Genomic DNA, 25,270 nt, shown 5'->3' on the forward strand with positions numbered 1-25,270 from the left:
ATGGATTCGTTTTGGAGAAGAACACACGTATATTCATATGTGTGTGTGTATTCACACAGAAAGTTAACTCTTGATTGAGGAGGAATTAAATGGAAAACTTTAGGTTTTTTTTTCCCAGTTTTACTGAGATATAATTGACATGACACTGTGTAGGTTAAAGGCGTACAGTGTGTTGGTAACACTTTTTACATTTCTACTACAGCCTCACTCTAAGAAACTCTGATCCAAGACATATAGTGGTATCAAACTAGTCAACAAAATAAGGTTCATTTTATAGTTTTGTTTTTACCTGAGTAATTAAATGTTGACCAAGTCTGGAAAACAAACTTACCTTGCAATGATCAAAGACAACCATGCACTGAGGCTCCTTGCTGACAGGAGAGGATGAGGTATCTACTTCGGGTGCGACACTTACTGGCTCCTGCTGATCCCAGAAGTTGTATTTGCAGAATACAAAGTGGGACAGATGCTGTGGAAGCCCAGTGGCTTGGAGTATCTTAACCTGAAGGAAAAGAAAGGTTCTGTTTGTTTTTAACCCAGAAAAATGCCAAGAAATATTGAGTCAGAGATATGGACTACAGTCCTAACTGTTGGTTTACGCAGACCAAATCTCATTCACCCTACGGTCATACTTCTGCTTCGGCGAACTGGTGATAACCACTGATATACTTAGCGAAAGGCGGACACAGGGTAATGACAACCTTGACTACAAAGGCAGATGTTTTAAAGTATTTACAGGCTGATGATGAACACTTAAATTCTAGTTTCTTATATCATCATCATCATATTATGAAAACTACTCAGAAAAAGAAAGTCCTCAAAAATTAACACCATTTAACAAAATGGCTAACTATGAATACGTCATAAGAACAGAGGATCGTTAAGAATGATGAATGAAGAACAAATCATTGTATGAGTCAATAAGCAATAAATATTCAGAGAAGAGCAAAAAACATTTTTTTGATACTTTAAAGTATAAAAGAGAACATGGTTCTTAAGTAGAATGTTACACGCTACTAGAACATTTTTTGGAAAACTTTATCATGGAATCATCAGGAATGCATACTTTAAAGACCTAGAGAGGAAGAGGAGGAGATTAAAGATGGTGAATGTTGACCATTCTTGGCACCATCATTTACTAAATGCCTTCTCCATGCACATTCAGGGAAAGAGAGGAGAATCAAAGAAAATGTGCTCTGGACTACACGAGTGTAGGGTTTTGTGATAACAATGTACAATCAGAAATATGTATCTAATCAGACCCAAATGACACCGGAAGAAATGCCCATTTTAGATTTTAAAGCAGCCAAATATTCTATATCTTTTGGCAGGTAGCATAAGATTGACTGTTAAGCTGGAGTTTTTATGGTAAATTGTAATATTCTAAAACTCCTCCAATCAGGAAGGCAACGAAATCCTAAAATTAGTTAAGCTAAACTAAATTCTGGTTTTATAATTGATTAGGCCAACTTTCATATGACTGCGCATTGATCGTTTACTTATTCTTCACCTGGTCACTTCTTGCGTGTTGTATGATGCACTCCACCTCCAATAAATAAATTTAACAAAAATAGATTTGTCTGTGCGGCAGACGACGATAATGTAGTTCTGAAACTACAAATATAAAAAATAGTCTTAACACTTCATAAAGCAGGTGACTTTATTTTCCTTTATACCAGGTTGATAATAAGTAAGCAACGAATAGGAACTTTTTATTATTATTCATTTTTTCCTACGATGGTAATAAAAGTTTGAAATGTCTAGATAGCAATTCCCTGACAAGCTATAAAATATAAAAGATGGCTTGACCAACATTTTATTCATTCAAACCAAATACTGTGATCAGTAGTTAGCAGTTAATTTTTTGTTAAATTTTAAAAACCTTCACTTTTTCATTAAGTGTTAAAAATGATTAACATATTTATTAAGGTGAGGCGATGTGGTATTTGGGAAGATTACAAGCTTTAGGAATACAAAGACCTAAATAAAAGATCTTTTATTAGCTTCTTATTGGCTTCTGTTTTGAGCAAATTATTTGAAATCTTAGTTTTCTTAAGCTTAGTTTTTCTCCTATGTGAAACAGGATAGCTACCTAATGATACTGGTGTGAGGGCTGATGAAATGAAATGAATGAAAATACTACCAGGCTTTGTAAGGAAACAAGATTTCATATGCTGAACTCTCCCCAATAGGCAACTTCTCAAGAATATCACTTTACAGGAATGAGGAATATCAGGAATGAGGAATATTTTTATATCTACAAAGCACATAGGTTTGGGTTTTTCTGCTGTTGTTTTGCAGGCAGAAACAAAAAATCACCACAAGGTGTCAGAATATCAGACTTCAACTCAAGGTAGATACTTCCAAAACTAGGAATGTCAGATGACATTCATGTTGTTGGAAATTCCAAAATATATTAAATTGTATTTAATGTAATTGAAAATATCAATGTTAATATGTGCATTTTTTTTTTTATCACAGAGAAAAAACTCCAGACTTCTTTTATGGGCTGGTGATCCTCATCACCCACAATATCTTAAGTGTCCCAAGACTGGTTTCTTTTGTTTTTTCTACCAATATTTTGTTTACTGTCATATAGGCAATTTGTCTTCCTCCTTTTACACAAAAAGCTATTACATGCTCGAAATATGTTCTCTAAAAACTTTCCACTGAAAGGAGTCAGGTTCCATGGAGTAATGGCTGATTCCAGGTTGCACAGGAAATACACAGGACTGGATCTAGGATGGATTGTGATATAGAGTAGAGTTTAGGCTTCCTTCGCTTCAGCTTTTAATGGCGTCCTTCTCACTCCCATACTATTCCTATGCCTCTCGCTGATTTCTCTTCTTTAAAATCTTTTTAACTGATTCCTCAGTGACCCTCAACCAATGGCACAGGGGCTCACTAGAGTGTCTGGAAATGTAGGAGGGGATGTTTTTCATTGCCATGAGTAACAAGGGTGGCACTACCTATGCTTATTGAGCAGGAGTCCAAGAAGGTAACGACCTACCTAAAATCTACCTAGAAACCACCCATGAAAATTCCACAGCACCCTATGGGGCAAGAGTTTGATGCAACCATGCCCTCCTTCAAGTTCACGCTGAGTCTCATTTTTCTAGAGACTCTCTGAATAATTAATTACCTTGCCTCTGTGTCCCTTAATTCATTTGTCTACCTCTCTCAGAACACTTTGGTCACACAATAACGGAGTCTTCTGTTTCCTTGTGTGTCCCCCTGACATATACACACCAGGCTGCTCCTTAAGAAGTTCAGATAAACACAAATACATATAATTTTGGAGCAGAACGGACCAGAGAAAAGAGCTATCTTATTCAAGGCAGTGGAAGTACATGGCTAACCGTTACATCAAGATATATGATGAAATACTAAATACTGAAGATTTACTGAGAGACAGCTATTTTCAAATTTTGAAAAAGAACACAATATTTATCATCTACATACTCATAATTCTCAAAATCACCCACACTTCTACTTCTAAATGAAACTGGGACTCACCATGCACGTCAGCTTGTTTTCCTGGGATTCCTTATCAAAGGCGATATCGGCGGCATCATCCCCACCGGCCAGCCTTTCCACGATGTCACCACTGATTCGCATCACCTCTACATGCAGCCGACCTGCCAACTGTACCGATGAGGGGAAAAAGTTACTTTTTCCAAATTCTATTCTTTCTTCTGTTTTAGAATCAAGTGGTTAGGTTAATAGTATATGAGAATTTAGAAGCCTAGGTTCTAAAACTTACTTTCTCACAAAGTACTTGGAATAATCACCATAAAGCAGTATGAAAACGCAAGTATTACTAATACACACAAATATTGCTTGCCATCACTGATGAAACTCAACAATATACTATGAACAGCCTACTGTTTCTTGAACCATTCTCTGCAGGATATAAGGCATGAAGAGAAAACTAACCTCTCCTTTCTGGTTGACGATTGGAACGGCATATTGTAACTTCACATCATAGAAGAGGGACTCGAGGAAGACATTAGCCACCCCAATGAGGCTATGATTTTCCTGCTCATCATAGAATGGATCAGCACGCTTGAAGTAAGAACGTATTACCTTTAAAGAGATTCAGAATATACAACTTCAGAAAATTGCTTAAAATAAATGTATTAAATGTATTTTAGATGATAACCTACTACCTACCAATTTAAAAAAGTTATTAAACTTAGCTGAAGTATAGCACTGTATTTCTCTCCCTTCTTTTCTCTCTCTCTCTCCCTCCGTATATTTCTCTCTCTCTCCCTCTTCCTCATTCCTGTTCAGAATGGTGGGCAGCATCCTTCACCCATGAGAAAGCAATTCCAATAATATGTCATTACTTTTATTATGTTTTCTCCTTTATATGGAAATCTTGCCATGAAAACAAAGAAAACATTTATTGACTAGAAAAAGAAGTAGAGTGTACAAAGTGGTTTCCATTTTTTATTCATAACTATTCCACTTGTTCCTACCGAATCATTAGATGTGCTGCTGCTAATGAGAGGTGACCCCTTACAGGAGAGTGATATGCTTTTGTATTTGTTGTTAATGTTGTTGTATTTCTACATTAAAATGGAGGGAACAGAGAATAAAATTTTAAAAAATTAAGAAAAAATGTTAAATATAGTTCATTAAACTATAAGAAGTCATTTTTATTGAGGACAATCTGGAAAAATAAACATTTTTATAAAGCAAAGGCTAAGAAAGTTAAAAAAAACTCTATGTATAAACAGGACCAGCAGTGTTGAAAATATGTAAAAATATATATAATACATATTTTAAATGCGTACAAGTACACAGCTGACCTGAATGAAAAAACCTGCAACCTGAAGAGAGTACCAGTCAGTTTTATGGCACCTACTTAATGATCGAAATGACTTCAAAACATGTTCCTAATAGTATAAATATTAAGGTATAACTGATGTTCAATTAAAAAAATAGATATTGAAGGTTCTTTTTTTTATTTGTAACGTTAAATGTGCTGAAAAATGAGAAGAGAGATAATATGGCATGACCTTTATCCTAAATAAATTCACAATCCAGTACAGGAGACAGAAATATGTAACATCAGTGAAAGAAATAATGGAACATAAAATGTTACTAGAAATCCAAAAAAACACAAAATAAGAAAAAGAAAAATATAGCAGAAAAATAGGTTATTAAAATTCTGATTCACTGAACAACTTAGAAGATTAAATATTCTATAATCAGGATTACTACTTCAGAAAAATGAACACTTTTTCCCTGAAATAGGTTGACTCATTCTTGCTTGATTCCTTCCACGAATACCGATTAAGTAATTTTTTCAAATAACTTACTGGGGTGTCTTCTTCACACTCCCTCCACTCCTGATAAAGGTCTCTCATATCCAGCAGCCGGTTGTCCAGTTTTTCCAAGGACCAAATCTGCTTTCCTTTTCCTTTTCTTCTCACTTGGACTGCAGGTTCACTAAGAAGAGAGCCTCTCTGCAAAGATAATAAGAGTAACTATTGAAACACAAAGATACCGATCATGGAAGTCAACCCAAAACATTCTATACCCACCAGTCAAATGTCATCAACCAAAACTGAAACTGCTATCATTCTTTATTCTGTGAATTGCAAAGCTTTCCAGAAATCTTATAAGCTTAATATAATGAATGCCTTCATAGTCAAGTGCAATCAAATTTTAAATATGAATTTAAAATTTCATTGAAGTTGGATATAAATTTAAATATAAAACAGAAAAGACAGACCATGTTTAATGGGAAATCAAAAATATTGTATTCGGGCCATCATGTGACCAGAGAATATGGGTAGGTCGAAAGATAGTCACAAGTTTAAATGGTAGGGGAAGATTTGCTGGGATGGGTAGTTAAGAAACTATCTTTCGTCTTTCAAAAGTTTGAATTTTTAAATTTTTTTAAATGGGTAGCATCTTAATGTGGTACCAAACAAAAAATGTTTAAAAGATAAGTGGAAAAGCATAAGAATCATATGATCATATCAACAGATGCAGAAAAAGCCTTAGACAAGATATAGCACCCATTTATGATCAAAACACTTAACAAAATCAGTATAGAAGGAAAGTACCTTAACATAATAAAGGCCATATATGACAAGCCCTCAGCCAACATTATACTTATTGGTGAAAAACTAAAAACCTTCCCTCTAAGATCAGGAACAAGACAAGGCTGTCCACTACCACAGCTGTTATTCAATATAACATTGGAGGTCCTAGCGAGTGCAATCGGACAAGAGAAAGATATAAAAGGCATCCAAAAAGGAAACGAAGAAGTCAAACTGTCACTATTTGCAGATGACATGATTCTCTATATAGAAAACCCTAACGACTCCACAAGAACACTACTAGAAACAATAAGCAAATACAGTAAAGTTTCTGGATACAAAATCAATGTTCAAAAATCCACAGCGTTCCTATATTCTAATAACGAAATGTCAGAAAAAGAAGTGGAAAAAATAATTCCTTTTGCAACTGCAACAAAAAAAATAAAATACCTAAAAATAAATCTAATGAAACATGTGAACCTATATAATGAAAACTATAAGACCCTATTAAAAAAAATCAAAGAAGATACAAAGAAATGGATATTCTGTATTCTTGGATTGGAAGAATCAACATAGTTAAAATGACCTTATTATCCAAAGCATTATACAGATTTAATGCAATCCCAATCAAAATCCCATCAGCATTTTTTTAAAGAAATAGAACAAAAAATCATGAGATTTGTATGGAGGCACAAAAGACTCCGAACTGCCAAAGCCATCCTGAGAAAAAAGAATGAGGCTGGAGGCATCACTCTGCCTGACTTTATATTACACCACAAAGTAACAGTAAACAAAATGGCATGATATTGGCAGAAAAAAAGACACAAAGGCCAGTGGAATAGAATCGAGAGTCCAGAAATACACCCATAATTATATGGGCAAATAATTTTCGACAAGAATGCCAAAGATATACAGTGGAGAAAGGAAAGCCTCTTCAATAAGTGGTGCTGGGAAAACTGGAAAGCCATCTGCAAAAGAATAAAACTAGACTGCTGTCTATCACCACACACCAAAATTAACTCAAAATGGATTAAGGACCTGAATATAAGACCTGAAACAATAAAATGCATAGAAGAAACCATTAAGAGCTAAACTCAAGAACACTGGGCTTAAAGATGATTTTATGAATTTGACCTCAAAGGCAAGGGAAGTAAGAGCAAAAATAAATGAATGGGACTACATCAAACTAAAAAGCTTCAGCTCAGCAAAAGAAACCGTCAACAAGATAAAGAGACATCCCTCAGAATGGGAAAATATATTTGTAAGTAACACCTCCGATAAGGGCCTAATATCCAAAATATACAAAGAACTCATATGACTCAATACCAACAACAACCCAAATGATCCAATCAAAAAATGGGCAGAGGACCTGAACAGACACTTCTCCCTAGAGACCATACAAATGGCCAACAAATGTATGAAAGGATGCTCGACATTCGCTAGCTATTAGGGAAATGCAAATCAAAACCAAAACGAGATACCATCTCACACCTGTTAGAATAGTTATAATCAACAGGACAAGTAATAACAAATATTTGAGAGGATATGGAAAAAAAGGAACCCTCATACACTGCTGGTAGGACTGCAAATTGGTACAGCCACTATGGAAACCAGTATGGAGGTTCCTCAAAACACTGAAAATTGACCTACCATGCGATCCAGCAATCCCTCTACTGGGTGGGTATTTACCCCAAATACTTGAAAATTCATATTCAAAAAGATATTTGTATACTAATGTTCATAGCAGCATTATTCACAGTGGCCAAGACATGGAAGCAGCTGAAGTGTCCTATGATAGATGATTGGCCAAAGAAGCTGTGGGACACATATACAATGGAATATTACTCAGCCATAAGAAGAGATGAAATACTGCCATTTGCAACATGGATGGATAGACCTTGAAATGATCATACTAAGTTAAATAAGCCAGGCAGAAAAGGTTGAAAATCACATGATATCACATATAGACCTAAAAGCAACAAATGAAGAGGACAAACAAACAGAGACTCATGGACATGGACAATGGAGTAGTGGTTACCAGAAGGGAGTGGGTAGGGGGAATAAAAAAATAAAATGTTAAAAAATATTATGTATATATAGTATGAAAAAAAATAAACTTTTTTTTTTTTTTTAAGAACTGGGACTAAATGGCAATGAGCAATATGCTACAGCATCATGATGTGGCCCACCTGCGAACAACTACAACAGGGATTGGGAAAAAGAAAAAGGATAAATTTCTATCCCTTACCAAAATCACCAGACAGAGGTGAGAACAAGGCCAGGAGTAAGAACAAACAACACAGCATTCACAGCACGGGAAGGGCATGGAATGAAATCAGTTTTCAAGTACCAAAAAAAATAAAAAAGGTTTTGTTGGATTAAGTATACAAGACCAATCTGAGTTAAGGGGACTATCTCCTTAAGAAATACTTCCTTGTCCAGTTCCTTAGTTTGGCTGGAATCTGAAAATACTAATCTATTAAATCAATAAAAAGTGGATTAATAGTTGTCTGTTAACAATGGCTGCTTCAATCCTAGCAATGTGTGTCATCTCTACCAGTAACAGAAACAGCCCTATGAACAACATACTATCGGGTGTCTGGGAGGAGACACAGCCCAAAGTGACCCAAGTCTCTTCTAGGTGCTGACCTGGCTGCCCTGAGGCAGGGTTGCTTCCTCCCACAAGGCCCAAGCCAGGATACACAGAAAAGGGCTACGGTCGTGCTCAATGTGGAAAAATGCACATGATTCTGTTTTTTCAACCCAAACACTACAGAATGGAAAAAGATCTTGTTCTTCTCAGTCTTCTAGAAGAAGCTGAGCCCAGTGCCCTCTGCCCATGATCTGCTTTTCTCTATTGTTTATTTGTCTGTGAGTCCCACTACACCCACAGTTTGTCCTACAAATACCAAGGAGCAAAATAAACTTCTAAGTGAGTAAAATCTTACAAAGTATACACAGAATATGTATCAAAAGAATTCTCCAAGAAGTAATGATTGTATCACATTTTTATTACTAAAAACATTAAGCATCATATTTGCAAATACCGACTCTATTTAAAACACTGACCTTGATGCTGTTATGTTGTAAGAGAAAGAAAGATGTGGCCCTAAATTAGAATAGAACACCCAAGGATTCATTAAAGCTTTGCTATGTTCACTACTGTAGGAAAAACAAAGCAGCTGGACTCTTAAAAATTTATCTGAAGACAAAATTCTACCTAATCTATCAAAAATCATGTATGAACATGATCAAGAGCTAAAAAAGAACCTAAATAAAAAAGAAAAGAGAAAAACTGAATGGCAAGGGTAGTTTTGATGGGACATCCCCATCTACATTTTATTAAGTTTATTACATCATACAAAAAAATTTGTGACCTTGAATACACACATGAAACAACTGATGAACGGTTTTTCAAAGTAATCTATTAGCAAGTAGAAAATAACATGACATAAGTAAAATAAAACGTAACTTGGTGGAGGGGGCGTTGTAGAGTGGTAACAGAATGAAGAGAAAAACCACTTTGGAAAAATTCATCAGGGAAGACTTCTCAGAAATAATTAAAATGAATTTGAAGAAGGAGTTGACTGAAATAAATTGGTAGGGCTGGGGCAAGGGAGGTGGAGCGGCTGTTTCTCATGGATAACGGACATACTTGCACAAACGCAGAGAATTAAAGGGAAGTAAATTCTACTTGAGAGAGGAAGCCAAGGACCAAAGGACCTAGACTGCGGAGAGTAGATATGAAGATGAGGGCGAAGCCCTGGTATTTAAATAACACTGGTGAAATACAAAGCAGCTTTATCCGATGATATCTTTGTTTTCCCCACTAATGGCAACCTCACCTTCCTGTTGGCATCAAGGCTGGAGGCTGGAATCTGCAGGGTTACTTTATACTCTGTCCTTTTATCCAGTTCTTCTGCAATGTAATTAGCTTCTCTCACCAACAGATTGGCTTTAACAATTTGTTCCCTTAGCCTCATCAGGCTGTTATTCAGTGTCGCTTCTCTTTAAAAATAAAAAAAAGTGTTGGGGGAAGGGGAGAAAACCATCAAACAGTGTATCAGAATTATACAGTACGTGATATGTTAAGGCCAAACTGCCAACCCAGCTTTACGACTGCCTTTTGCACACAGGGACTACATTAGCGACACTGGCCCATGCATGCTCTTGTATCTGGCCTACAGGATAAGCCCTGGCACACACTAGTGTAACAAACAGACCTGAGATGAGGGCAAAGCTTTGCGAACCTGACTCTATACAAGCCAACTGGGGCTCTTGATAACTGAAGAATCTGGCGCAGTAGGTCTGCGGCAGGGCCTGAAATGCTACATTTCTATCCATCTCCAGATGACAGGAGAGGCTGCCTTTTGCAGACCAAATTTGAACAGCAAGAGGTTAGTTAGGTTCAATCTGTAACCATGAATAAGACATTTTAGTGTAATGCTAATTAGCCCACACAGTGATCAAACTTGCAATCTGAATCTCATAAGCACCATGCTTTACCTACCTGAGCTAATCAGTCCAGATAACCCACCTTCCTTTTTTTTCCTTTTTTAAAAAAGCATCTACCCAAGCTTCAGAACCTAAAGTATAATACAATGATACGGTATAACTTCGAAGTACTTGTTCATTCGAATCCAAAAGCCATACAAACTGATAGTGGGGCAGCAGTTAACATGGGCGGCTTAAAGTAAATTAATATAAATGGACGATTCCCATCTTTTCAAAAATGAAAAAAAAAAAAAAAGACAATGCCAAGTGGTTCTTAGCTATACCACTCTTTCAATATAATTCTTTTTAAAGTAATGTCTAGATTTTTCTACTCTGTGTCTTACCTAGGCAGATTAAAGGTGATAAGCATATGCTATGCATGGATTAAAGGCCCCGGGCACCACCCACCTCTCTTCGGCCCACTGTCTCAGGCGCTGCTGAGCGCTGGGTGAGTGGAAAGAGAACCTGTCCGCGCTCCGACAGTTTTGTTTCTCAGGAGACAGCCTTCTTCGGAGCTGCTCCAGCTCATGTTCATACATAAGCCTCTGGCGCTCTAATGCAGATCGCTTTTCTTCTTCATGCTGTTGTTCTAGGCTGTTCAATATTGACTGCATTGGATCTAAACAAGATTTTTTATAAAAAGGTAAATAACGAACAAAAGGTAACCATACAACACAATATACTCTGAATGTTCTATATTGTTGTTTGTCATCCAAGTTAAATAAGATTATTAAACAGTTTGGAGTAAACTTAGCTTTCCTTACTCCCAATTACTTGCATTATCTGTTCTGTCAGACATATACTGAACTATCTTACATACAGAAAAAGCAGGTCTATTATATGCTCCACACAAAACCTAAGACATGGTTAATGCTCCAGAAATCCACTACAATAAATAATGAGCCAGTGGCAGCAAAGTTTCAAACCTGAGAAATTCTATCAATGAGAAAAAAGTTTGCGGTGATCTGTATATCGAGGCAGAAAGAATGAAAGTTTGTATAAATACGATACATTAAAGCCAAAGACCCAAAAGAATAGAGTTCAGAGAACAACCTAAAGATTTTTATTAACATTTGAAAGGTCTCTGTCATAAATACTTTTAACTCTCTCCACCAACTTTAAGATTCTCAAAGGCACGACAGGACTGCTCACCATTACTGCTCAGAGCCTTCATGGTCACCTCCATCTGCGCATATTCATAATTGAAGTTGATTTCACTGGACACCTCACTCGAGGAGTCTCCATCTACATCCAGCTGCTCAGAACCGGTGTCATTCTTCACGGAGGTATCTTGTTCCTCATCCTCTCGATCCATTTTCTTTCTCTTTTTGGGTAAATTCAATCTTGGGGAAAAAAAAGAATATTTTGTCTTTTTAAAAAAGGTAAGCACTCATTTATGTCATTTATTAAATAATGGTATTTGCTAGACGCCAATGAGGATGCCATGTAAGTATAAGGCAATTACTGTATTCAGAAAGTTTTTACTCTAGCAGCAGAAATGAAACATACACACATGCACAAATAATTATGACAGTATGTAAAACAAGGTCACATGACTGTTAGAAGCTAGGTGTTAAAGAAAAGCTGAGGACCACTTGAGAATAAAATAATAACGGAAGGGGAAGTTATTTGAGCTGAGCCTTAAAGAATAAGGATAAAACAGGGCACAGTGTAGAGGGAAGAGCATGAGGAAAGATGTGGAAATGGACACTCACAGTCTCTGGAGAAGTTACTAATGAAACAATAGAGGGATACACAACATTTTTACAGCAGAAGTTGTGAGGGACAATGCTGGAAAGAACAACTTAATCAAACAATGAAGGCTTTGAATACTAAGCCAAGAAATTTATACTTGATTTAGCAAGAGAAAGGAAAAATAAAAAATATTTTCCACACCCTTTGTATTCCTCTATCCTTCCATCAACAATCAAAATATCAACTGACCTACAAGCAAAGGATCTCCATGAGCTGAAAATCAGTTGATGTCTGAAGCACAGTGACCAATGACAGGAAGAGGAGTAGACCAGGACTTTAATTTTATACACTGTCCAGCCCACCTTTCCTTGCCAACACAATGCCAATTTTGTATGGGATACAATGTGTGCAGCCCCAGGTCAGACACTTTCTTGCTCAGCCTTCCTCTCTGCTAAGAGGCAAATTCTAGCAAATGAGACATAAGAGGAAGGTTGCTGAGGACTCTGAGAAGACTTCTAGAGTGGTATGGCCACCTTCAGACCACAGGGAAATGCCGAGACAATGACAAGACTTCTGCCATGACATTTTTCGGGGGCTTAGCCAATGCCAACAACCACCTTCCTTCAGAATTCTTGTTTTGTCAGAGAAATAGACATATTTAAGCCACTATAGTCAAATTTGCCATTATCTGCAACAAAAAGCATTGCTAAATGAAATACAAACCTTATCTTATGGATAATGAAACTAAGGCTGCTACTTTTCTGATTAAAAAAAAGAACAAATAAAAAATAAGATGTCAGAAAAAAGATTAATGAATTCTTATACCAGATGGCAAAACAATTATTTTCCACTGAGAAACAAAAAGAAAAAAATGTGTACGTAAACTAAGTATTTTCCCTGAGTATATTGTTCATGTGATCCTTGGGCTTAAACCATATAGTGAACTATATATATATATATATATATATATATATATATATATATATATATATATAGAGAGAGAGAGAGAGAGAGAGAGAGAGAGAGAGAGAGAGAGAAAATACATATATAGTAAATAAATAAGTGTACACAAAACGATGCATAATTTTTATAGAGTTAAATTTACTTTTCAATATATATTCTTATATTTCGGAATCTCCAATAATCTCTCCCTCTGTAAGAGCCATGAATAATGTCATACCTGAAGAAGTGGTTGTTTCCCCATAACACCCTGTCCCCATGGTGTAGCTGTATAGGACTGGATACAGAAGAGCCATTCACAAATGTTCTGTGGGAGAAGAGGCCAAACATGTAAACAATGATTATCATGTCTTCTTTAACTTTCCAATACTACAGAGATCTGTTTACTAGGAAAAAATAAATAAATTTTCATAAATAAAACCTTGGTGAATTTTATTATTTACATTTACTTCTTTGCAGATTTACCTAAAATGCTTATGGTACTAAGTATAAACAAATTATTATCCTCTATTTTTCAAAGTTTTAAATTTGTCATATAACACATTAAGGAGTAAACATGGAGCCATTACGACCAATAATAAAAAGATGGTAGCAATATACCTTACAACTGAGTATGTCCAGTCTCATGGATAAAAAGAGTCCTAGTCAACCAACTAGACTTTAAAAATATCTATGGACAACAGAAGTAAGAAAGGAGACCTATATTAAATTCTTTTGTAACTTACTTCAGCAGAGAAAAATGTCCATATCCTATCAATATGTAGAAGATTTATCAGGTCTACTTAACTCCTTATCTTGACAATGGAGTTCACCAGAAGAAATGGTAGGTAGAATGATATTAAAGAAGAATGTAGAGGGGTAGGAAATAAATAAAAAATTATGCATGCCACTATAAAATTTATATTCTCGGAATACCACTGTCATTATGCCTCTCTCCTGGTGAGTGACTCATCTGCTTAGATACAGGTTCTTTAACTTGACAGTACAGGCCCCACAAAAGGAAACCTCTTAATGTCCTCCTTTCCCTCTTCTAGTGAACTCTCAACTCCAGCAAAAAAAAATCTTTGGCCACTACACATGACTGATTCTTCCTCCAAAGCCAGGTTTACACCAGTCCCACAACCTGAAATAGGGTTCCTATTCCTCTCCAGCCCCCCAAATCCTACTTAGCTCTCAAAGCCCAGTTTGGTTTCTACTTCCTATGAAAAGGCTTCGCATCACTCCAGCCTATAATATCTTAGTTTCTTTAAATCCCTAAAGCACTTTGTTAGTTATTTTTTATATATATGCATACACATAAAACCTTACTCTCTATATAGATTTCCCTTATTATGTGGGTTTTTAAACACCAGAAGCACTTGGTCTTTATACTCCTACAATCTGCTTATTCAAAGCATGAGCTTGATAAACAAAAAGTTATGAAGAGAGGGGACCTACTAAAATTAGCAGATTTTAGCCTTTATGATACAAATTCCTTAAATACAATGAGGAATTTAATTAACGGTAAACACAACAGTTAAGCCATGATTAGTAAATAAAAACAGGAATATAACAATAGTTCTCAAAGTGTGGTCTGTGTTGGGTACTCAAGGTGAAGCTCTTTTTTTAGATCCTGACCTGCCCTTTTTCACTACATCGACGTTTGTGTTGGCAATGAGTAAAACCGCTGGTGTTTCAACACAAATCAAGGCAGCAGCGGCAAACTTCACTAGAGGTCACTACCACACACTCACAATCTAAAAAATGTTTCATTTGTGAGCATCCTTGATGAAGCAGTAAAAATTATTACTGGTATTAAATCGTGACCCTTGAGCACACAACTTTTTAAACGTGTCAAATTGAGAAGTACACAAAAAGATGTGTTAACACAAACCAAAGTAGGATGACTGTTTCAGCAAAAGACATATACAAAATGGTTTTCTAGGAGATATTTTCTTGAAAATAAACAAAGCCAGCCCATTGCTTCAAGGAAAACAATTGACAGTATTTGTTGCCAACTGTAAATTTCAAGTTTTCAAGTGAAAATGAGAGTTTTGGAAAACTTGTGTCAATCTCCTCCAACCAAAGACCACAGGGACATTCCTGCAGTCGAACAAGTTGGATTTAATTACTCACACAGAGGGAGAAGATACGCCATAAGCCTGGGGCATCTCAGAAAGAGGGTGCTGGGAGAAGCTGTTGCAGGATTTGGACAGTAGCTGATGGGGGAGCAGATCTAAGGAAGTGGTCCTCTATATGCTGTCAGGAAGCAGGAGTAATTCTGTGATTGGGTAGTTTAAAAACCTTACCTACAAAGGGGAGACTAGCATGAGCACAGAGTTGTAACTGGTGAAGACGTAGTCAGTCAGCCAGGAAAAGGCGTTTGGTATTCTGTATGTGGCATTGTGACTTTGGTTTTCGTCTGTGCTGAAACAAAATTATCATGTGGCCTGCTCTGTCCTATTTTATCATGGCCTCAGAGTATCCTTGCCTGAGGTTGTATTCTTTGAGATTATTTAATAAGAGAATCGCTGAGAGTGCCGGGCCAGCTTCCGCTCTTTTTCTTTTTCACTTATATCCTTCACCATACACTGGAAAGTTTCTCAATATTTAGACATTATAGATGAAATTAGTGATATTAATGATTTTTTGAAATCATATAATAAAATTAATCAACATTCGGAAGATTAGTATAAGTTTATTTTAACCATCACACAAAACAGTGTAGACAGTTACATAATAGGGCAATAACACTTCATAGCTTAAGGAAACACACCAATAAACAATTTAATAATGTTATGCCTCTTTATTCATTCATTACTTATTGAGCACCTATATCCTAGTCTATAACATGCTAAGGATACAGAATGAATAAAGAAATATCCTTTATAAAGGAGCCCATAGTCCACTGTAATAAAGGTTAATAGCACAAAAGAATACAATACAAAAGGTTAACATAATGGGAAGCATAAAGTGCACTCGAAATATATACTGGGGGCCCTTAATTTAGACCAAACAGGGAATTCCCCAAAGTAGATAATGACAGAGTTTAACCGTGAAGATCAAATGGGATTTAGCTTGTCAAAGTAATGGCAGACGCAGAGGAATAGGAGAAAAAATAAGGAATTTTGTATCAAAAATAGTAGAAAGTCATCTAGCTATACAGCAAGTGGACCAGAAAACAGATTAGGATGCTGGCAGGGATTCTAGTCAAGATCTGATGAGGGCCTTATTTAAATAAGGCTGAGCTGGTGGGTATGGAGAGGAAGAGATGAGTTTAAGAGATATTTAAAAGTTTGTTTAAAGGACTTGGTAACTAACTGCGTATCTTCATTAAGTGAACTTAAAAGTAAAGAAAGGCTTAAAAGTCCTATACACCATCTGCAAATAGTGTACTTCCTTCCTCTTAAAAATTGTTGTGACATTAACACTAATTAAAGTACATTACCTTGTGTTCTTTTGAGGAGTCAGCATAACCTGGCCTTCTGGTGTGATGTCTATAATACAATGTTCAGGAAGAATTCCCATTCCACATAGTTGGATATCTTGGGAATTTGCTGAACCTATCAATGTATGTTCCTACAAAGGAATCGAGTTCACTGATTAATATTGTATTCTTACATGCACAGAAACTGAAATCATCTACTCTGAGCCTCTTATATTGATGCATTACCTTAGCTAAGAGATTTTTAAAATAAATGGAGTAGTAGAGGGAATTTCTGTCTTTTTCTGAAAATCATTCTACACGTTTTATTTCCTTATAAGGAATAATGCGCTGAATTGAGTTATACCTTTTGAACCTAAAATTATAGTTTTACATTAACGTCTATACGATATCATTATGTTCCACAGCCACGTTCATTCCAAATATCCCATACGACTCTCAGAGCATGAGACATGTGAAAACGATGTACCAAAAATACTGGTCTGAAAACCAGTTACCGAAGTTGTACATTACTTACCTGATCTCAACCGAGATGAGTTAACTACAGAGATGAAATGCTACTCAAATATAAAGAGTCTGAAAAGGCTAAAATTATCTTATGAATCACATGGTCTCTCTAAACCTCATGAATGATATGATAGATGTGTTCTTCTTACCATAGACCCCAATTACTCAATTCTTTTAGCCCCAATCACCAGCCTCACTTTTTTGCAGGTAACTGAGAAAACTGACATTAAAATTGAGTTTCCTCTTTTGAGCTTCAACATTTGATTACACATGATTCATGATTCATGATTCGATGTTGACATGACCTGGATGTGCAGGTAACTGAGAAAACTGACATTAAAATTGAGTTTCCTCTTTTGAGCTTCAACATTTGACTACCCATGATTCATGATCCATGATTCAATGTTGACATGACCTGGATGTGTCCCTAGGCCACCTTCTCCTTTTACATACCTAGATCAGGGGCCAGACAGGAAATATTTTAGGCTTTGTGAGTCACGCGGAACTACTTAACTCTGCCCTTGCAGTACGAAACCAGCCAGACATGCACAAATGAAGTGTGTCTACTTTCCAATAAAACTTTATTTATGAATAGTGAAGTTTGAAGTTCACATAATTTTTACATGTCTGAAATACAGATTCATTTGACTTTTTTTAACCATTTAAGAAATATAAAAACAATTCTTAGCTCCCAGGCTATATAAAAACAGGCAGGGAGCTAGATTTGGTCTGTGGGAACAGGTTGCTCACTCCTGACCACGACAGTCTCATCCAGTCCCAAGGGCTTTAAGTAGTGTCCACACATAAGCCAAATCACCAACTCAAAACTACAGACTCTGGTTCCATTATTTTTGAACTTCTACTACTATACCTAGTCTCAGTCATCATCATTTCTTGCTTACTTGGATCAACTTGGATGTCTAAAGATATTTCAAAGTGAAAGGGCCGAACTAGAACTTTTGCTTCCACCTCCTGCCCACCTATCCTCTTCCCTAATAATAATGGTACTACGGCCACCCATGAGTCCACTTAAAAGCTCAGATGCTATCTTCGAGTCCTCTCTACCCCGTACCAGCCTACCCCTAGCCCCATGACGATCAGAAATCCTTACAGACTCTTCTTCCAAAACATATCGAAGCCATCTCATTTTTCTCACTTCTACTATCACATCCTAGTCTCTTGCCTGGGTGAATACAAGAGCCTTCTACTATTTTTCCCCTTCTGTTTCTCCTCACTCTCATCCACTTCCATAACAGCCGATCATGAGATTCTCCTATTTAACACTCTGTAGTAGTTTCCCTTTGACCATCTAATGAAGTCCAAGTTCTTACCCGGGCTTATAAAGCCCTCTGTAACCTGGTCCCACCCACCTCTTATGCTAGTTCCTCCCACTCTCCTTTTCCTAGAGCAAGATTTGCCCACATCAGCCTCCTGTCTGTTCTTTGAGCGCACTGGCTGTTTCTTCCGTCTGAAATGTTCTTCTGATCGTGACACCGGTAGTTTCATATCATTTCTATCTCAGCTTTTAAGGGCACATCCTCAGAGAGGTGTATCCTGAACTGACAATCAGAAAGAGCCAGCCCATCACTCTCCTATTTGAATTCCTTACATAGTCCTGACTGTTCGTGAGGTTACTGTTATCTCGAGAGCTAGCATGGAAACTCCATGGGAGCAAAGAACAACCTGACCTGCTCCTCACTGTAATCCATTCACTTAACACAGGCACATGAAGGCATTAAATAAATATAAAAGAAGAATAAGTGAACTATCATTTCCCTTAGCTTTCTCTCCAGATGCAACAGAAAATTCTTCTCTCCTCATCTTTGCTGGTGACCCTTCTAATTATAATCTGTGTTCTAATTCTTCCCATCTCTTTATCGATATCAACCTCATTAAAAAGGCCTAGCCTCCTCTGGTATTTCTCATTTTCTCCTTTTCTGAGGTTTCTTCTCTCAAATATATTGCAGTGGTGTTTCTAAGGAAACAAAGAGCTAGAATGTAGAACTATCCCATTCAATCCTCAAGGTATGTATATACACACTATGATCCCATTTCTGAAGTTAAAAAATACGTATCAGTATAAATCTATACATATACAGAGGCAGATTCAGAGGACAGATAAAAATATTAAATATTAACTGTGGTCATCTCTGGGTGTTAGAATTTGGGCACTAACCCCCCATCCTTTTTCTAATATGTTTATGTAAAACTTTTCAGAAAAAAAGAAAAAAGTATATTACTACCATGATGTTTTTAAGGTGAAGGGAGCAGCTCTTCCCTCTAGAAGTTTGGCTTGTGTTGGAATAAATCTCCAAGTTTTCCTCAGAAAATTCCAGGCAGACCTCACTTTGCACGAGAATGTGGAACATTTAAAATAATTGTGCAAGGAGATCTTAATAATCACTGGGAAAAATTGCAATTATTCTCTGACTTTTAAAAATGCTGTAATAACATTAAGAATTCCCCTATTGTTATACCATGTAGAGAAATTTAAAAAATAGTAAAACTAGTATTACTAGTATTATTTATTACTAGTATTAATTACACCGTAATTAAGAACATTAGAAACACTGAAACATAAAGCATTTTATTTCTTTGTAAAAAGTGCATCCAGAGCTGTCTGAACAGTGCATGCTGCTGCCTTCTTCTCAACACATAACTTACAATATGGAGTAAGCATATTTCCCCTGCCTTGGCAAACTGTCATATTCCTTTCTAAGCTTCTATCATTTTATCCTTTGTGCTTTCGATGTTGCCAAATATATCTGAGCATTCCTTGTCTGAGTGTTTTCTGATGTCACTCCCTTAAGACATTTTTATTCTTATCATTACAACCACTTTCATTATTTACATTGATAAATTCACCTTCACTATATTCCTCTGGCTGAGTATCCAGAATCTCATGAATGGCGGCAATGTCAACATCACTGGAATTTGTGTATATCAGAACCATGCAAAGAAAGGACTGCTGCACATACAAATTAGGTGCAAAATTATCTTGTGAGCTATGTTCTATGTATGATTTGGTCACCTTACCTTGCCCTGCCAGTTCTAGACAAAACAAATAAATGAAAGATTTCTGGAAGAGAACCATACAACATGGAACTAGAAAGAATGTTGGAGAGATTTTAATCTAGTACCTTCGTTTTACAGATGGGATGTCTAAAGTCACCCAGAAATGTGATGTCATCTGCCCAGCATCTAAACTGACTTGAGATTTTGAAAGCAAAGAAATGAAAAATGCTTGGTCTCCAAATTCCTCCATCCCACTTCGTGGTATCACTTTACTGAAGCAGAAACTGTTCTTTGACTGAGATCATCCTTTTGAATGTGCTTGGTCATGAATATACTCTTATCATGGGGTCAGGCTGGGCAGTGAAGAAATCAACACTGCCTCAAATTCTGCCAGAACAGAATTGACCACACAGTCTGAAACAGAATCCCAACACCTCCATATAAGACGACCAGAAATATTCTGACTATTCTCCAAAAGCCTTTAAATAGTTTCTTTGTTTAAGTTTTTGGTTAAGGAACAGGTTTTTTCTTGTTGGGTGTATGTGTTTGTGTGTTCCAATCTGAAATCACCACATCAGAAAGAAAAAGAATTCATAGTTCTGAGAAAGGAAAGCTTTAAGCTTTAAAGTTACCTACTTAACTCCCTATAAGCTAACAAAGCACTCACAAAAAGGGGTGCTTCATATGAATCACAAAAGCTTTAGTTACTAATGAACCATTTAATTTTAAGTCATTCTTTAAGCTTTAAAGTTATCTACTTAACTTCCAACTAGCTACTATTAAATAATTGCTGAACTACTTAATTTGTTAGAAATGTAAGAATATCATTTTTTATATTACTAAGTTGAATGACATCAATCAAAAACTAAAAAGGAAAACTATTCCAAAAACCAAAGATTTTCCTACACTCTGTCTTATTCAAATAAAAATAATTTGCTAATTCGTTATTTGTGAATAAACATGGTTTACCAGGTTTTCTAAAAAATGCTGTGAAGCACTGTTTCATTTAGTGGCAGGAGACATTAGGAAGGCCTATTATCTCACCTTTAAATAGTAAACCAGAAGTTCATTCAGAGCAGGATCAGCATTCAGATTAACAAGGAAACATTTATCATCCCCAACTTTAATTCCAGAAGATTGAAGGGATATTCCAAGACTCTCAAGTTGTTTCTGTCGCTCCTGTAAATGTAAAGAAGTGTTAATTCTGCAGCTGCTGAAGCAGTTAAGATATGAAAGGTCTTCTTATGTTCGAGTAATCATTAAATAACTTCATAATTCAAATGCGTTCACTTAGGACATGGTATTATAGATTATTGCATTTTGTTTCTTTTTCCAAACTATATAATGTTACATTATTTTGTTAATTAAAATGTTTTTATTCTGAAAAATAAAGCCATTACAAGAAGCAATCAAGTATACTACTGAGTTCTCAATTTTCATTCTTGAAAATATCTAATATCTTGAACTCACCTTTTGAATTTAATTCTGTATATATGAGCAAATTAAGTGTTTTTACTCAACTGCGATATTGGTAAAAGCCAAATTTTCAATACAGTCTCCTGCTTAATATCTTCAGTGACTCCCCAGGCAGGATAAACAAAGTCCACGAGGCCCTTGGATCTGGCCCGTTCCACTCCCTCTCTTTACATCTGTCACTCCTACTCCTAACACCTGTACTTCGGTTATATGGAACATCCTCCAGATGGTTGAGAGTGTCAAGAATGCTCTCTTTAGTTTAAGAGATTTTACACCGGCTTTTCTATCTGAAGCATACCTGTTCTCACACTCGGTAACTGTTTACTTGCCCATTTCTCTATGAGGGCATGGATTCTGTTCATTATGTACTCCTAGCACTTAGCGCAATGCATAAGACACAGTGAGCACTCAAATGTTGGGCCTATAAATTTATCAAAATAAAACCTGTATATGCTTTCACGTACTATTTTCATAAGGTTACAAACCTTAAAGAAGGTGCCTACTGTCTCTGATTCCACACAATATATGGACGTATACAGGGGGAAATATATGAACGTATACAGGGGGATATATATGAATCCTACAGCCAAACCCCTGTGATTAAGGTATATGGATTGGGGCAGAACAGGGTGTCTGACTATGTATAAAGATTAAGTAGTAATGAGTCACAGCCACCAAGAACCTTTGATTTTGAGGAAAGGAAAGACACACTAAGTCATTTAACGAGGGGCGCACAATAAATTTGCAGTACGATTAAATTACAGCCACAGAATTTTGTTATTTCTAAGGATACCACCCTAAGTCACATGGCCACTACAATCCAGTCGATACACTGCATATTATTACAAAAGTAGAGAAGGGGATGTTTTGGTTCTGGGTATTTGAATTAAGTCTCTCTTCTAACAAAAAAACGTTATTGGGTTTTTTTCAGAAGTTTCAAGTATTTTAGCACTAGCCATTAGATTTTCAGCACTCAGTTCTAAGAAATGGTTATTCTTAATAGAGAATCATGTTTCTAACATGAGTAAAATAATTCTGACATATTTTGTGTAATACTTTCTTAGGGAAGGTTTTCTTACATAGCAACCTTGATAGATAATTAAAGAATGATTTCAATAAGAAGAAACGTTTCTCTATAAAAATGTCTTTTTTTGTAAACTAGCTTATGAACTAATATTAAACGAAAAACGTAAGTTATAAATTAGTATATCAATGTATGCACTAGAAAAACCTTAAAAAAATGCTCAAAGATATTAACAGTTTTTTCAGATGATTAGATCCTAGTTAATTTAAATTTTCTTTGTAATAGTCTTTCTATATTTTCTATAAGTAAATACTACTTTTGTAATACAATATTTTCTTCTACTTATACTTTTATTATGACTTTATTAATTCTCATAAAAAGACTTAAAATGACAGACTAGATTTTGCCCAAGGGGATATATGTGCCAACTCCTAACCTATATCAAGGTTTTGATATGCATTTCTTAAGTGTGCATTTCTTAATGAGAATAGAAAAGATAAAAATAAGAGACAATTTGGTATTGTAGATATAGTGTTAGTCAACAAGTTATGCTTGTTTACTTGAAAATATTTCTGAGTATACACTTAAAAAAAACAGCCTTTTTTTCTTGAGAATCTTATAGTCACTTAGTAATAAACCTATATATGAAAAATTGAACAACGGTAAAATATTGCATAAATTAAAGGTCAAAAGAGTACAGATAGTTTCCACAGGAATTCAGGGCCAGGATGACCCCTGGGGGCGTCCTACCAGAGGAAGATGCCGAGAGCACAGAGGACCTATGGGGAGCCTGCATGGCTTGGAACGAACTCCAAAAATAAAGTGCAAAGTCCTTCAAAAAAGAAATCCATTTAACTTAGTTCACCTAGATATTCCCCAAAGTTATCTGACCATAAACATTTTTTTTTTCCCCAGAAGACTTAACCATTTCTGGCTATATTGACAGAAAAGCATTTTGGGAAAAGCTAGCCTATTCTGGAAAGTGGGTGGTTAATAGTCAACAAATCAGGTCTTTCCCAACAAGAGGGAAGAAGAGAGCTCAGCAGCACTGAAGCATGGGGGCTTGGAAAGATAAGGCATCAAGTGAGATGCTGGATAAAATCAGGCGCGGTCTCCAAAAGGGACCTAAGAGAAAGGGTGAGAACAGTTTAGTAAGGAAAGATGCTAAAGATAAGATTCACTAGGCCTGCAATCTGACTTAGACCTACCCTGCTTTGTATTAGCAAAGCCACTCAAGTACAACAGCCTTCAAAGTCAGTACTTTACCTTTTGAGTAGCTCCAAAAGGTTCACGCAAATTAATTCCAAATTGGATAATTATTATAATTACTTATAATTTATGAAAAACAAAAAATGAAATATGTAATGAGCAAGTTTATACACTCATATATTCTCTTTGTAATTTGAAGGATAGACTTTAAAAAACCCAGTGCAGGTCTACAGATAAAACAAGACTGGTCATACGTTGATCTTTAAGGAAACTGGATGATGGGTACATGTGACTATACTCTGCTCTTATCAGCTATGAAATGGACTATAATAAAAAATGTTTTCAAATAGACTTAAATCCTAGTCTGCACTAATGTAAATGTAACATCCACTTTATGCTACATAATAGTAGTGCTGTCCCACAACATCTAATGCAGAGACCGGTTCTGCAAAGCACAATTAAAAATGGAATCTACTATTCCATTAGTAGTAGGATGAAAAAATAAGTAGCAAGTTCTATATATTCACTAACACAGGGAACAATTGAAAACACTAGATATTTTTGACTTTAGAAAAGAAGAGGAAGAGGCAGAAATGACTTCAAATACCTGGGTAATAAGAGTCTCATAGGGCTATTGGAAGGATTAAATAAAATATTACATTTAAATGTGCTTAGCATAGAACCCAGTACATGTGTATCCAATAAATATTGGTTGTTATTGTTATTATTAGTTGCTACATACAAGTGGGACATTTATTCTCTTAGCTTTGGAAGAACAAAATAAGGCCAATGAGCAAAAATGAAAGAATGAAAGATCTGTTAAGCAGAGCCATCCAATCACATCCAATCACATCTTTATAGAACAAGCTGAGCAGACCATCTAAGTGGAAAGGTACAGCATTAAGTCTTTCACTGCGTAGACTGCTGGATACTTAAGGAATCTCTCCAAATGCTAATGTTCCCACCCTAAGATTTCACAACTCGATTATATTAAGTGTTCTAAAAATGAGAAACAGTCACCTCAAATTTAGGTATTTCACATTATTTTTACTGAGTTGTGATATGGAAGCGAGAATCTTGTAACCTAATATCTACTACTTATATATTTGTGGTTTGGGTAAATTCCTTAGGTCTTTAAAGTGCTTAACAGAATTGGGTGTTCGGAGCCAGAGACTACAAAGTAGTTATTTCATTAAAAAAATTTTATGACCCTTCAAAATTATTTCTGACATAATGAACAATTAATTGTAATTATGCCTTTCTTTATCCTTCAAAGTAACTCTGTACAGTAAAATATGAAGTGCTGCATCTATAAACTTATTAATGGTGCTCGATTTGCCATCTTCGAAGCTACAAATCAAAGAACCAGAAACACCATCAGAGTTGCACTGCATACACCGCCACGAAGTT

General features: G+C 36.0%; 1 protein-coding gene across 9 annotated transcripts in view; it reads right to left on the minus strand.

Annotated features, from left to right (window-relative positions):
• The window catches only part of KIF13B (kinesin family member 13B), a 166,546-nt gene that overhangs the window by 65,291 nt on the left and 75,985 nt on the right, over positions 1-25,270 (minus strand). For all 9 annotated transcript variants that reach the window (XM_036233587.1, XM_016144678.2, XM_036233591.1 and 6 more), the window contains 10 exons: positions 21,196-21,330; positions 16,633-16,763; positions 13,426-13,512; positions 11,703-11,893; positions 10,959-11,169; positions 9,902-10,064; positions 5,328-5,474; positions 3,937-4,086; positions 3,517-3,645; positions 332-502 (listed from right to left, as the gene is read on the minus strand). In XM_036233587.1, the coding sequence (XP_036089480.1) occupies positions 332-502; positions 3,517-3,645; positions 3,937-4,086; positions 5,328-5,474; positions 9,902-10,064; positions 10,959-11,169; positions 11,703-11,893; positions 13,426-13,512; positions 16,633-16,763; positions 21,196-21,330 (1,515 nt within the window). The remainder of the gene's footprint in view (positions 1-331; positions 503-3,516; positions 3,646-3,936; positions 4,087-5,327; positions 5,475-9,901; positions 10,065-10,958; positions 11,170-11,702; positions 11,894-13,425; positions 13,513-16,632; positions 16,764-21,195; positions 21,331-25,270) is intronic.

Source organism: Rousettus aegyptiacus, unplaced genomic scaffold (genome assembly GCF_014176215.1).
Source record: "Rousettus aegyptiacus isolate mRouAeg1 unplaced genomic scaffold, mRouAeg1.p scaffold_m13_p_16, whole genome shotgun sequence".
NCBI lineage: Eukaryota > Metazoa > Chordata > Mammalia > Chiroptera > Pteropodidae > Rousettus > Rousettus aegyptiacus.